This window comes from Coregonus lavaretus (genome assembly GCF_964263955.1).
Source record: "Coregonus lavaretus genome assembly, chromosome: 4".
NCBI lineage: Eukaryota > Metazoa > Chordata > Actinopteri > Salmoniformes > Salmonidae > Coregonus > Coregonus lavaretus.
Genome location: NC_139991.1, coordinates 52,874,780 through 52,888,535, shown reverse-complemented (window position 1 = coordinate 52,888,535; position 13,756 = coordinate 52,874,780). Strand labels below are relative to the sequence as shown.

Below are 13,756 nucleotides of genomic sequence, written 5' to 3'. Positions count from 1 at the left end.
TAATTTGAGGTTTGTGGTGTGTGTTGTCTGTTCCAGTCTATAAGGACATCCTGGCATCGGGCAGGGGGGACACTTTCTTCATCAGGACCCACTTTGAGTATGAGAAAGAGGTTCCCCAGAGCCTGCCCTTCTCCCGGGGGGAGATCTTCAAGGTGACGGACACGCTCTATGACGGCAAGCTGGGCAACTGGCTGGCCATCCGCACTGACAAAGACAACCAGCTGCTGGAGAAGGGTATCATCCCCAATAAGAGCAGGTGTGTGTGTGTGTGTGTGTGTGTGTGTGTGTGTGTGTGCGCGCTAGTATGTGTGTCCCTACATGTCAGGGATTTTGTGTGTGTGTGTGCGTGCGTGCAATGATTGGTACTAGGCGCCAATTTATGATCCCTGGTGTTCTCTGCATCTCAGGGCTGAACAAATGTCAAATGTGCAGAACGCCCAGAGAGGAACAGCCAATGACAGAGGAGACTTCTGGAGGTTGAGAGGTCAAAGGGCGGTGAAGAAGAAGGACCTCCGTAAGAGCAGAGAGGACTTGACTGCCACCTCCGTCACCACGCGCTTCCCTGCCTACGAGAGGGTGGTCTTACGAGAAGGTAGGGCGCCCAAGGCAAAAGACTCCTATCTCCTGTTGTGGTGTGGTCTAAGAGCCACTTGACTGCATAGAACAGAGTAAGATCAAAAAGGACATATCAGAACACTAAACCTTCGATTGAACTTCCTAACTTTCAACGGAATGTTTATGAAATTATTCTTAATTTTCCCATAATGGTCTGCACTAGACGGTAACTAGAACTCCATTCCGGATGTGAGATACTAACTGTGTGTGTCTGTGTTGATCCTCAGCTGGCTTCAGGAGACCAGTGGTTGTGTTTGGGCCCATCGCAGATGCAGTCAATGAGAAACTGGGCAATGACCTGCCTGAAGAGTTTGTCATAGCCAGTGAGTATGGTGCTCCTAACTTATGCTTGTGAATGAATTTGCATCATGTATTTACTTTAGGTGTGCTTGATTTTAGCATTTTTTATTTCAATGCAAATGTCTCACCCTGCACTGACCAGGCAAGCTAAATTGAGCTCTGCCTTATTGCTTCTTCTATGAGAATGTTTGAGTATATGTGTATACAGTGCATTCAGAAAGTATTCAGACCCCTTGACTTTTTCCACATTGTTACATTACAGTATTATTCTAAAATGGATATAAAAATATATATAATCCTCAGCAATTTACACACAATACCCCATAATGGCAAAGCGAAAACAGGTTTTTAGAAATGTTTGCAAATTGTATTACAAATAAAAAACAGATACCTTATTTACATAAGTATTCAAACCCTTTGCAATGAGATTTGAAATTGAGCTCAGGTGCATCCTGTTTCCATTGATCATCCTTGAGATGTTTCTACAACTTGATTGGAGTCCACCTGTGATAAATTCAATTGATTGGACATGATTTGGAAAGGCACACACCTGTCTATATAAGGTCCCACAGTTGACAGTGCATGTCAGAGCAAAAATCAAGCCATGAGGTCGAAGGAATTGTCTGTAGAGCTCCGAGACAGGATTGTGTTGAGGCACAGATCTGGAGAAGGTTACCAAAACATTTCTGCAGCATTGAAGGTCCCCAAGAACACAGTGGCTTCCATCATTCTTAAATGGAAGATGTTTGGAACCACCAAGACTCTTCCTAGAGCTGGCCGCCCGGCCAAACTGAGCAATCGGGGGAGAAGGGCCTTGGTCAGGGAGGTGACCAAGAACCCAATGGTCACTCTGACAGAGCTCCAGACGAAAGCTACTCCTCAGTAAAAGGCACATGACAGGCCGCTTGGAGTTTGTCAAAAGGCACCTAAAGACTCTCAGACCATGAGAAACAAGATTCTCTGGTCTGATGAAACCAAGATTGAACTCTTAGGCCTGAATGCCAAGCGTCACGTCTGGAGGAAACCTGGCACCATCCCTACCGTGAAGCCTGGTGGTGGCAGCATCATGCTGTGGGGATGTTTTTCAGTGGCAGGGACTGGGGGACTAGTCAGGATGGAGGCAAAGATGAACAGAGCAAAGTACAGAGATCCTTGATGAAAACCTGCTCAGAACCTCAGACTGGGGCGAAGGTTCACCTTCTAACAGGACACCGACCCTAAGCTTACAGCCAAGACAACGCAGGAGTGGCTTCGGGACAAGTCTCTGAATGTCCTTGAGTGACCAAGCCAGAGCCTGGACTTGAACCCGATTGAACATCTCTGGAGAGACCTGAAAATAGCTGTGCAGCGATGCTCCCCATCCAACCTGACAGAGCTTGAGAGGATCTGCAGAGAAGAATGGGAGAAACTCCCCAAATACAGGTGTGCCAAGCTTGTAGCGTCATACCCAAGAAGACTCGAGGCTGTAATCGCTGCCAAAGGTGCTTCAACAAAGTACTGAGTAAAGGGTCTGAATACTTATGTAAATGTTATATTTCAGTTTATTTTTTGTATAAATTAGCAAAGATTTATAAAAACCTGTTCTTTTTCATTATGGGATATTGTGTGTAGATTGACTATTTAATACATTTTAGAATAAGGCTATAATGTAACAAAATGGGAAAAAGTCTGTGAATGTGTGTGTCTGTAGTTTGGTGAGAAGCTGATGCGTTTTTGTTTGCCCACACAGAGACTGAGCCCAAGGATGCAGGCAATGAGAATTCCTCCGGTGTGGTGAGACTCAATACCATTCGACAGATCATAGAACAGGTAAAGACAACCACCAGCATGTTTATCCTAATCGTAATCATCATTACCATCTTCATACCCCCCCCTTATCTTCATCACCATAGTAATATTCCTCATCACCATCATCTTTTCAAGCCTCCCCCTCACATTGACCCTCTTCTTACCCGTCTCCCCAGGACCGCCATGCCCTGCTGGATGTGACTCCCAAGGCGGTGGACACCCTGAACTACACCCAGTGGTACCCCATCGTGGTGTTCCTCAACCCGGACAGCAAGGGGGGCGTGAAGACCATGAGGAACCGCTTGGTGCCCGGCTCCAACCGCAGTGCCCGCAAACTCTACGAGCAGGCGGTCAAATTGAGGAAGACCTGTTCTCACCTCTTCACTGGTCAGTCACACACACACACACACACACCAGTGGCAGTCGGTGCCTTTTAAGATTAGGGAGGACAATTTTTTTAATGAGCATGGCCTTATTTCTCATACAGCATATTAGATGATTAGCATTACTATTCACCCAGCTCAATGTAACATCAATAGGTTTAGGCTACTACATGATACTATAATTTGTCCTATACCCATCATGAGGTTGCTACAACTTGGCCTACAAATGAAAGTTTATAACGTAGTTGCACATGTCGAAAGACAAATTGGAGTTATCAAGGTGACCTACAGTCTCGCATTCAATACCGCCTTGCACGCTCTTGCCTGCACCTTACTGATCTAGGGTGTCATCATTAGTCCAAACAGTTGCAAAACAACAGTTTCTATTGGACAAATTCAGGTAGGTCCCTCCACGTTTCTTTTTTATTTTACCTTTATTTAACCAGGTAAGCCAGTTGAGAACAAGTTCTCATTTCTCATTTACAACTGCTTCCGTTAAAAAAAAAAAAATAGCAGCCACATACAGAATCATCACTTTGCTCGTTGTATAGTTCCTTCTAGCATCTACGCGCTCTCCTCCTCTCACAACTTCCCTTTGCTTGTGGACTTCAGTGCACAACACAACAGGTGGCAGTGTTGGATAGCCTTAGATAGCCTTTGTCTTTCTCTTTGAGTCAACTACTCACCACATTTGATGCACTACAGTGCTAGCTAGCTTTAGCTTATGCTTTCAGTACTAGATTCATTCTCTGACCGTTTAATTGGATGGACAACATGTCAGTTCATACTGCAAGAGTTTCTTGTTTTCCTACTGTGTGTGTACACACACACACACCAATGTGGACACCCCTTCAAATTATTGGATTTGGCTATTTCAGCCATACCCGTTGCTGACAGGTGTATAAAATCGAGCACACAGCCATGCAATCTCCATAAACAAACATTGGCAGTAGAGCTCAGTGACTTTCAATATGGCATCCTATGTCATAGGATGCCACCTTTCCAACAAGTCAGTTCGTAAAATGTATGCCCTGCTAGAGCTACCCCGGTCAACTGTAAGTGCTGTTATTGTGAAGTAGAAACGTCTAGGAGCAACAATGGATCAGCTGCGAAGTGGTAGGCCACACAAGCTCACAGAACGGGACCGCCGAGTCCTGAAGCACATTGCGTTGCAACACTCACTACCGAGTTCCAAACTGCCTCTGGAAGCAACGTCAGCACTGTTCGTCGGGAGCTTCAAGAAATGTGTTTCCATGGCTGAGCAGCTGCACACAAGCCTAAGATCACCATGCGCAATGCCAAGCGTCGGCTGGAGTGGTGTAAAGCTCGCCGCCATTGGACTCTGGAGCAGTTAAATGCATTCTCTGGAGTGATGAATCACACTTCACCATCTGGCAGTCCGACGAACGAATCTGTGTTTGGCGGATGCCAGGAGAACCCTACCTGCCCGAATGGTCTGGGGCTGTTTTTCATGGTTTGGGCTAGGCCCCTTTAGTTCCAGTGACGGGAAATCTTAACGATACAGCATACAATGACATTCTAGACGATTCTGTGCTTCCAACTTTGTGGCAACAGTTTGGTGAAGGCCCTTTCCTGTTTGAGCATGACAATGCCCCCGTGCACAAAGCGAGGTCCATACAAAAATGTTTTATCGTGATCGGTGTGGAAGAACTTGACTGGCCTGCACAGAGCCCTGACCTCAACTCCATCGAACACCTTTGTGATGAATTGGAACACCGTCTGCGAGCCAGGCCTTATCGCCCAACATCAGTGCCCGACCACACTAATGCTCTGAATGGAAGCGAGTCCCTGCAGCAATGTTCCAACTTCTAGTGGAAAGCCTTCCCAGAAGAGTGGAGGCTGTTATAGCAGCAAAGGGGTTCCAACTCCATATTAATGCCAATGTTTTTGGAATTAGATATTCGACGATCAGTTGTCCACATACTTTTGATCATGTAGTGTGTATTAGTGTGTGTGCGCACACAGTGCCTTCAGACAGTGTTCACACACCTTTACTTTTTCTACATTTTGTGTTACAGCCTGAATTTAAAATTAAATTTAGATTTAGTGTCACTGGCCTACACACAATACCCCATAATGTAAAAGTGGAATTATGTTTTTAGAATTTTGTACAAATTAAAAGCTGAAATGTCTTGCGTCAATAAGTATTCAACCCCTTTGTTGTGGCAAGCCTAAATAAGTGCTGGAGTAAAAATTTACTTAACTAGTCACATAAGGTTGTGTGCAATAATAGTGTTTAACATTATTTTTGAATGATTACCTCATCTCTGTACCCCAACCATACAATTATCTGTAAGGTCCCTCTGTTGAGCAGTGAATTTCAAACACAGATTCAACCACAAAGACCAGGAAGGTTTTCCAATGCCTCGCAAGGAAGGGCACCTATTGGTAGATGGGTAAAACCATTTTAAAAGCAGACATTGACTATCCCTTTGAGCATGGTGAAGTTATTAATTAGACTTTGGATGGTGTATCAATACACCAGTCACTACAAAGATACAGGCATCCTTCCTAACTCAGTTGCCAGAGAGGAAGGAAACCGCTCAGGGATTTCACCATGAGACCAATGGTGGCTTTAAAACAGTTAGAGTTTAATGGCAGTGATAGGAGAAACCTGAGGATGGATCAACAACATTGTATTTACTCCACAATACTAACCTAAATGGCAGAGTGCAAAGAAGGAAGCCTGTACAGAAAAAAAATATTCCAAAACATGCATCCTGTTTGCAATAAAGCACTAAAGTAAAACTGCAAAACATTTGGCAAAGAAATAAACTTTTTTCCTGAATACAAAGAGTTATGTTTGGGGCAAATCCAACACATCACTGAGTGCCACTCTTTTCATATTTTCAAGCATGGTGGTGACTGCATCATGTTATGGGTATGCTTGTCATCGGCAAGGACTAGGGAGTTTTTTTTAGGGTAATAAGAAACGGAATAGAGCTAAGCGCAGAGGAAAACCCTGTTCAGTCTGCTTTCCAACAAACACTGGGAGACAAATTCACCTTTCAGCAGGACCATAGCCTAAAAACACAAGGAAAAATATACAATGGAGTTGCTTACCAAGACGACATTGAATGTTTCTGAGATGCCTAGTTACAGTTTTGACTTAAATCAGCTTGAAAATCTAATGCAAGACTTGAAAATGACTGACTGTGTAGCAATAATCAACAACCAACTTGACTGAGCTTAAAGATTTTTTTTAAGAATGTGCAAATATTGTACAATCCAGGTGTCCAAAGCACTTAGAGACTTACCCAGAAAGACTCGCAGCTGTAATCCAAAGGTGATTCTAATGTACTCAGGGGTGTGAATACTTATGTAAGTTAGATTTCTGTATTTCATTTTCAATACATGTGATTTTTTTACATTTGTATTACATGTTTTCACTTTGTATTTAATGGGGTATTGTGTGTAGATGAGTGATTTTTATTTAATTTAATCCGTTTTCAATACAGGCTATAACACAAAATATGGAATAAGTCAAGGGGTATGAATACTTTCTGAAGGCTCTGTGTGTGTGTGTGTGTGTGCGTGTGTGTGTGTGTATATATCTCTGTCCTTTTTGTGCTCCTCTGTCTCTGTATATGGCACTGATGCTAGTTCCCAGGTAAAGCCCTAGTATTATAGTGCTTTAGACTGATTAAGCCCTAACACTATTGTTGGTCTATTGAGGCCACATTGTTTCAGGAATAAACTATGATTAAGCTTTATTACTCCTATTTCTGTTGTGCCAATCTTTCTGCTTTGTTTCCATGCACAGCGACCATTGACCTGAACTCAGCCAATGATGGGTGGTACGGGAGTGTGAAGGACTCTATCCGGGCACAGCAGGAGCGGGCCGTGTGGGTCTGTGAGGGCAAGGTAAGCTCTATGTTTGTATGTAATAAATAAATAAATATTATTTTTAATATATAAATAAATAATTATATAATAATGTGTGTACATATACTGTATACATAGTGTCTTTGTTTTGGTCGTTTTCACACCAACCTGCATCTCTGTCTCTCTCTCTCTCTGTCTGTCTGTGTGTCTGTGTGTCTCTTTGTGTCTCTCTCTGTCTGTCTGTGTGTGTCTCTTTCTGTCTCTCTCTCTGTCTCTGTCTCTCTTTCTGTCTGTCTGTGTGTCTCTTTCTGTGTCTCTCTGTCTGTCTCTGTCTGTGTGTCTTTTTCTGTCTGTCTGTCTGTCTGTGTGTCTCTGTCTGTCTGTGTGTCTCTTTCTGTCTCTGTCTGTGTGTCTCTCTCTGTCTGTGTGTGTCTTTCTGTCTCTCTGTCTGTATGTGTCTCTTTCTGTCTCTCTCTCTGTCTGTGTGTGTCTCTTTCTGTCTCTCTCTCTGTCTGTGTGTGTCTCTTTCTGTCTCTCTCTCTGTCTGTGTGTGTCTCTTTCTGTATGTCTGTCTGTCTGTGTGTGTGTGTGTCTCTTTCTGTCTCTGTCTGTCTGTGTGTCTCTTTTTTGTCTCTGTCTGTCTGTCTGTCTGTCTCTCTCTTTCTGTCTGTCTCTTTCTGTCTCTCTCTCTCTCTCTGTCTGTCTGTGTGTATTTCTGTCTCTCTCTCTCTCTCTCTGTCTGTCTGTGTCTCTTTCTGTCTCTCTCTCTGTCTGTCTGTGTGTCTCTCTCTGTCTCTCTCTCTCTGTCTGTGTCTCTTTCTCTCTCTCTGTCTCTGACTGTCTGTGTGTGTGTCTCTTTCTGTCTCTGTGTGTGTGTGTCTCTGTCTGTCTCTGTCTCTCTCTCTCTCTCTCTCTCTCTCTCTCTCTCTCTCTCTCTCTCTCTCTCTCTCTCTCTCTCTCTCTCTCTCTGTCTGTCTGTCTGTCTGTCTGTCTGTCTGTGTGTGTCTCTTTCTGTCTCTCTGTCTGTGTGTGTCTCTCTGTATCTCTGTCTGTCTGTGTGTGTGTCTGTCTGTGTCTCTTTTTTGTCTCTCTGTCTCTTTCTGTCTCTCTCTCTGTCTGTGTGTGTCTCTCTGTCTCTCTCTCTCTCTCTGTCTGTCTGTGTCTTTCTGTCTCTGTCTGTCTGTGTCTCTTTCTGTGTGTCTCTCTCTCTGTCTGTGTCTCTTTCTCTCTCTCTGTCTCTGTCTGTGTGTCTCTTTCTGACTGTCTGTGTGTGTGTCTCTTTCTGTCTCTCTCTCTGTCTGTGTGTGTGTCTCTTTCTGTATCTCTGTCTGTCTGTGTGTGTGTGTCTCTTTCTGTCTCTGTCTGTCTGTGTGTCTCTTTTTTGTCTCTCTCTGTCTGTCTGTCTGTCTGTGTCTCTCTCTTTCTGTCTGTCTGTGTCTCTTTCTGTCTCTCTCTCTCTCTCTCTCTCTCTGTCTGTCTGTGTGTATTTCTGTCTCTCTCTCTCTCTCTCTGTCTGTCTGTGTCTCTTTCTGTCTCTCTCTCTCTGTCTGTGTCTCTTTCTCTCTCTCTGTCTCTGACTGTCTGTGTGTGTGTCTCTTTCTGTGTGTGTGTGTGTGTGTGTCTCTGTCTGTCTGTGTCTCTCTCTCTCTCTCTCTCTCTCTCTCTGTGTCTCTTTCTCTCTCTCTGTCTGTCTCTCTCTCTCTCTCTCTCTCTCTCTCTCTGTCTGTGTCTCTTTCTGACTCTCTCTCTGTCTGTCTGTCTGTCTGTGTGTGTGTGTCTTTTTCTGACTCTCTGTCTGTCTGTGTGTCTTTTTCTGTCTCTCTCTCTGTCTGTGTGTGTCTTTTTCTGTCTCTCTCTCTGTCTCTTTCTGTCTGTCTCTTTCTGTCTCTCTCTCTGTCTGTGTCTCTTTCTGTCTCTCTCTCTGTCTCTTTCTGTCTGTCTCTTTCTGTCTCTCTCTCTCTGACTGTCTGTGTGTGTGTGTCTCTTTCTGTCTGTCTGTCTCTGTCTGTCTGTGTCTCTCTCTGTCTGTGTCTCTTTTTTGTCTCTCTGTCTGTCTGTGTGTCTCTTTCTGTCTCTCTCTCTGTCTGTGTGTGTCTTTTTCTGTCTCTCTCTCTCTCTGTCTGTCTCTTTCTGTCTCTCTCTCTCTCTGTCTGTCTGTCTCTTTCTGTCTCTGTCTGTCTGTGTCTCTCTGTCTGTGTCTCTTTCTGTCTCTCTCTCTCTGACTGTCTGTGTGTGTATCTCTTTCTGTCTCTCTGTCTGTGTGTGTGTCTCTTTCTGTCTCTGTCTGTCTGTGTGTCTCTTTCTGTCTGTGTGTCTCTTTCTGTCTCTCTGTCTGTGTGTCTCTTTCTGTCTCTCTGTCTGTGTGTCTCTTTCTGTCTCTCTGTCTGTGTGTCTCTTTCTGTCTCTCTCTCTCTCTCTCTCTCTCTCTCTCTGTCTGTGTGTCTCTCTCTCTCTCTCTCTGTCTGACTGTCTGTGTGTGTGTCTCTTTCTGTCTCTCTGTCTGTCTGTCTCTGTCTGTCTGTGTCTCTCTCTGTCTGTGTCTCTTTTTTGTCTCTCTCTGTCTGTCTGTGTGTCTCTTTCTGTCTCTCTCTCTGTCTGTGTGTGTCTTTTTCTGTCTCTCTCTCTGTCTCTTTCTGTCTGTCTCTTTCTGTCTCTCTCTCTCTCTGTCTGTCTGTCTCTTTCTGTCTCTGTCTGTCTGTGTCTCTCTGTCTGTGTCTCTTTCTGTTTCTCTCTCTCTGACTGTCTGTGTGTGTGTCTCTTTCTGTCTCTCTGTCTGTGTGTGTGTCTCTTTCTGTCTGTCTGTCTGTCTGTGTGTGTGTCTCTTTCTGTCTCTGTCTGTCTGTGTGTCTCTTTCTGTCTGTCTGTCTGTGTGTCTCTTTCTGTCTCTCTGTCTGTGTGTCTCTTTCTGTCTCTCTGTCTGTGTGTCTCTCTCTCTCTCTCTCTCTCTCTCTCTCTCTCTCTCTCTCTCTCTCTCTCTCTCTCTCTCTCTCTCTCTCTCTCTCTCTCTCTCTCTCTCTCTCTCTCTCTCTCTCTCTCTCTCTCTCTCTCTCTGTCTGTGTGTCTCTTTCTCTCTCTCTGTATGTGTGTCTCTTTCTGTCTCTCTCTCTCTCTCTGTCTGTCTGTCTGTGTCTGTCTGTGTCTCTGTCTGTCTGTGTCTCTTTCTGTCTGTCTGTGTGTCTCTTTTTTGTCTCTCTCTCTGTCTCTTTCTGTCTCTCTGTCTGTCTGTCTGTGTCTCTCTGTCTGTCTGTCTCTTTCTGTCTCTCTCCCTGTCTGTCTGTGTGTCTCTGTCTGTCTCTCTTTCTGTCTGTCTCTGTGTGTCTCTTTCTGTATCTCTCTCTGTCTGTCTCTGTCTGTCTGTGTGTGTCTTCTCTCTCTCCCTGTCTGTCTGTGTCTCTTTCTCTCTCTCTCTCTCTCTGTCTGTGTGTCTCTTTCTGTCTATGTCTGTGTGTCTCTTTCTGTCTCTCTCTCTGTCTGTCTGTGTGTCTCTTTCTGTCTCTCTCTCTCTCTGTCTGTGTGTCTCTTTCTGTCTCTCTCTCTCTGTCTGTGTCTCTTTCTGTCTCTCTCTCTCTGTGTGTGTCTTTTTCTGTCTGTCTGTGTGTGTCTTTCTCTCTCTCTCTCTCTGTCTGTGTGTCTCTTTCTGTCTCTCTCTCTGTCTGTCTGTGTCTCTTTCTGTCTCTCTCTTTCTCTGTCTGTCTGTGTGTCTTTCTGTCTGTCTCTCTCTCTCTCTCTCTCTGTCTGTGTGTCTCTTTCTGTCTCTCTCTCTGTGTGTCTCTTTCTGTCTCTCTTTCTCTCTATCGCTCTGTCTGTCTCTTTCTTTGTCTGTGTGTCTCTTTCTCTCTCTCTGTCTCTCTTTCAGTTGGACGGCTCGGAGGAGGACCTGGATATCCATGACGACCGCATGTCGTACCTGTCAGCGATGAGCGCTGACTACCTGAGTATGGACAGCCGGCTGACCAGCGACTATGACGACACGGCCGACGAGGGCGGGGCTTACACCGACAACGAGCTGGACGAGCCAATGGACGAGCCCCATCAGCCGGTGTCTGCTATCAGCCGCTCTTCAGAGCCCGTACTACCAGAGGAGGTGGGCTTTACTACTGTCAATCACTATCACTCACTGTCCATCTGTCAATCGCTCATTCAGTGTCAGAGTAGAGACTGGCATCTGTCTCTCTCCATCAACCTCCCTGTTAAAGGTGCACTGTACATAAATCACTCTGCCATTTCCTGGTTGCTAAAATTCTAATAGTTCTCCTAATTTCAGTTTATGTGACATAATAAGCAAGTATAATGTAGAGAATCATTGTACCATCAAAACCGCTGTGAAATATATTTTCCATAATCAAAAATATTGTATTTTCAACTGTTTTGAAGCTGGTGTACAAAACTGAAAGTAAAAGACGAATTTGGTTAGGGTGCCCAAAAAATCACATATTGCAACTTTTAAAGTATACTCCAATAATCTGTCAATCTCCCATTGTCAGTCAACAATCTTGACTTGTTGTATTGAACTAGTCTGTGTTTGTTGACATACTATCTGTATGTATATCTGTTGACATGTGTACATCCCTCCCCTCTCACTAGAGACCCCATCCTGCCCCCATACCTCGTATGAGGAGATCAGGGAGCAGAGAGGTGCTGAGAGACCCCAGTCCACCCCCCTCCTTCGTCCCTGAGCCCCCCAAGGTGAGACCCCCTTGAACCTCACCTTCCTAACCCACCATCACCTCTCAATCCCCTGAACCCAAACCCTGACCCACATCTTGCGCTTATAAGACTTACTAAGGTTACTATCCTCTTCTATTGCAGCAGATGAGGGTGCAGTCTCGCGGGGGCTATGACTCCCACTCCAGTAGCACCATTAGCAGCGACACTGCCGGGGGGCCCAAGCCAGCCCCGCCCCCAGTGGCCCTCAAGCCCACCGTGGCCCTTAAGCCCACCCTGAGGGCGCTCAGCCAATCGTCTGAGGACCACTCTGTCCCGGAGGGTGAGGACCCGGCCAACCGCTCCTTCATGGGCAAGGTGAAGGCCTTCGAAAAGATGGACCACCTGGCCAGAGCCCAGAGGATGCTGGAGCTCCAGGAGGCCGAGCATGCACGGGTCAGTACAACTGCTGGTGAAAACTAAGTATAGATAGATAGTAATGCTCCCAACAGTAAGATGTAATGCTTCATAAACAGAAACTAATGGAGCTACAGCATTCTAAGTGTAATCATGTCATATTCTGGTTAACTTTGCATTGCATGTACCCAAAGGTATATTCAAGTGCAGATGTTGCCTTATTAGTTTGTAATGTACAGTTCATTCGGAAAGTATTCAGACCCACATTTTGTTACGTAATTATTCTAAAATCAATCTAAACACAATACCCCATAATAATTTATTAAAAATAAAAAACCAGAAATACCTTATTACATAAGTATTCAGACCCTTTGCTATTAGACTCGAAATTGAGCTCAGGTGCATCCTGTTTCCATTGATCATCCTTGAGATGTTTCTACAACTTGATTGGAGTCCACCTGTGGTAAATTAAATTGATTGATCAAACATGATTTGGAAAGGTACACACCTGTCTATATAAGGTCCCACAGTTGACAGTGCATGTCAGAGCAAAAACCAAGCCATGAGGTCGAAGGAATTGTACGCAGAGCTCCGAGACAGGATTGTGTCAAGGCACAGATCTGGGGAAGGGTACCAAAACATTTCTGCAGCATTGAAGGTCCCCAAGAACACAGTGGCCTCCATTCTTAAATGAAATAAGTTTTGAACCACCAAGACTCTTCCTAGAGCTGGCCGCCCGGCCAAACTGAGCAATCGGGGGAGAAGGACCTTGGTCAGGGAGGTGACCAAGAACCCGATGGTCACTCTGACAGAGCTCCAAAGTTCCTCTGTGGAGATGGGAGAACCTTCCAGAAGGACAACCATCTCTGCCGTAGAGTGGCCAGACGGAAGCCATTCCTCAGTAAAAGACACATGACAGCCTGCTTGGAGTTTGCCAAAAGGCACCTAAAGGACTCCGACCATGAGAAACAAGATTTTCTAGTCTGATGAAACCAAGATTGAACTCTTTGGACTGAATGCCAAGCGTCACGTCTGAAGGAAACCTGGCACCATCCCTACGGTGAAGCATGGTGGTAGCAGCATCATGCTGTGAGGATGCTTTTCAGGGGCAGGGACTGGGAGACTAGTCAGGATCGAGGAAAAGATGAACAGAGAAAAGTATAGCGAGATCCTTGATGAAAACCTGCTCCAGAGCACTCAGGATCTCAGACTGGGGCGACGGTTCACCTTCCAACAGGACAACGACCCTAAGCACACAGCCAAGACAATGCAGGAGTGGCTTCGGGAAAAGTCTCAATGTCCTTGAGTGGCCAAGCCAGAGCCCGGACTTGAACCCGATCGAACATCTCTGGAGAGACCTAGAAATAGCTGTGCAGCGATGCTCCCCATCCAACCTGACAGAGTTTGAGAGGATCTGCATAGAATAATGGGAGATACTCCCCAAAACAGGTGTGCCAAACTTGTAGCGTCATACCTAAGAAGACTCTGGCTGTAATCGCTGCCAAAGGTGCTTCAACAAAGTACTTATGTAAATGTGATATTTCTGTTTTTTTATTTTTTATAAATTTGCTAAAATTTATAAAAACCTGTTTTTGATTTGTCATTATAGGGTATTGTGTGTAGATTGATGAGGAATAAAAACAATGTAATCAATTTTAGAATAAGGCTGTAACATAACAAAATGTGGAAAAACTGAAGGGGTCTGAATACTTTCCGAATGCACTGTATGTAATGAAGGTGATTTGGCATAACTGGGCCTCCTC

At 44.9% G+C, this 13,756-nt stretch overlaps 1 protein-coding gene across 2 annotated transcripts in view; it reads left to right on the top strand.

Moving 5' to 3' along the window:
- LOC311128314 (tight junction protein 2-like) overlaps positions 1-13,756 on the top strand; it is a 32,273-nt gene that overhangs the window by 17,152 nt on the left and 1,365 nt on the right. For both annotated transcript variants that reach the window (XM_084160403.1, XM_084160404.1), the window contains 9 exons: positions 37-256; positions 408-592; positions 843-938; positions 2,645-2,724; positions 2,880-3,090; positions 6,871-6,971; positions 10,789-11,016; positions 11,517-11,618; positions 11,742-12,032. In XM_084160403.1, coding sequence (XP_084016529.1) covers positions 37-256; positions 408-592; positions 843-938; positions 2,645-2,724; positions 2,880-3,090; positions 6,871-6,971; positions 10,789-11,016; positions 11,517-11,618; positions 11,742-12,032 — 1,514 coding nt within the window. The remainder of the gene's footprint in view (positions 1-36; positions 257-407; positions 593-842; positions 939-2,644; positions 2,725-2,879; positions 3,091-6,870; positions 6,972-10,788; positions 11,017-11,516; positions 11,619-11,741; positions 12,033-13,756) is intronic.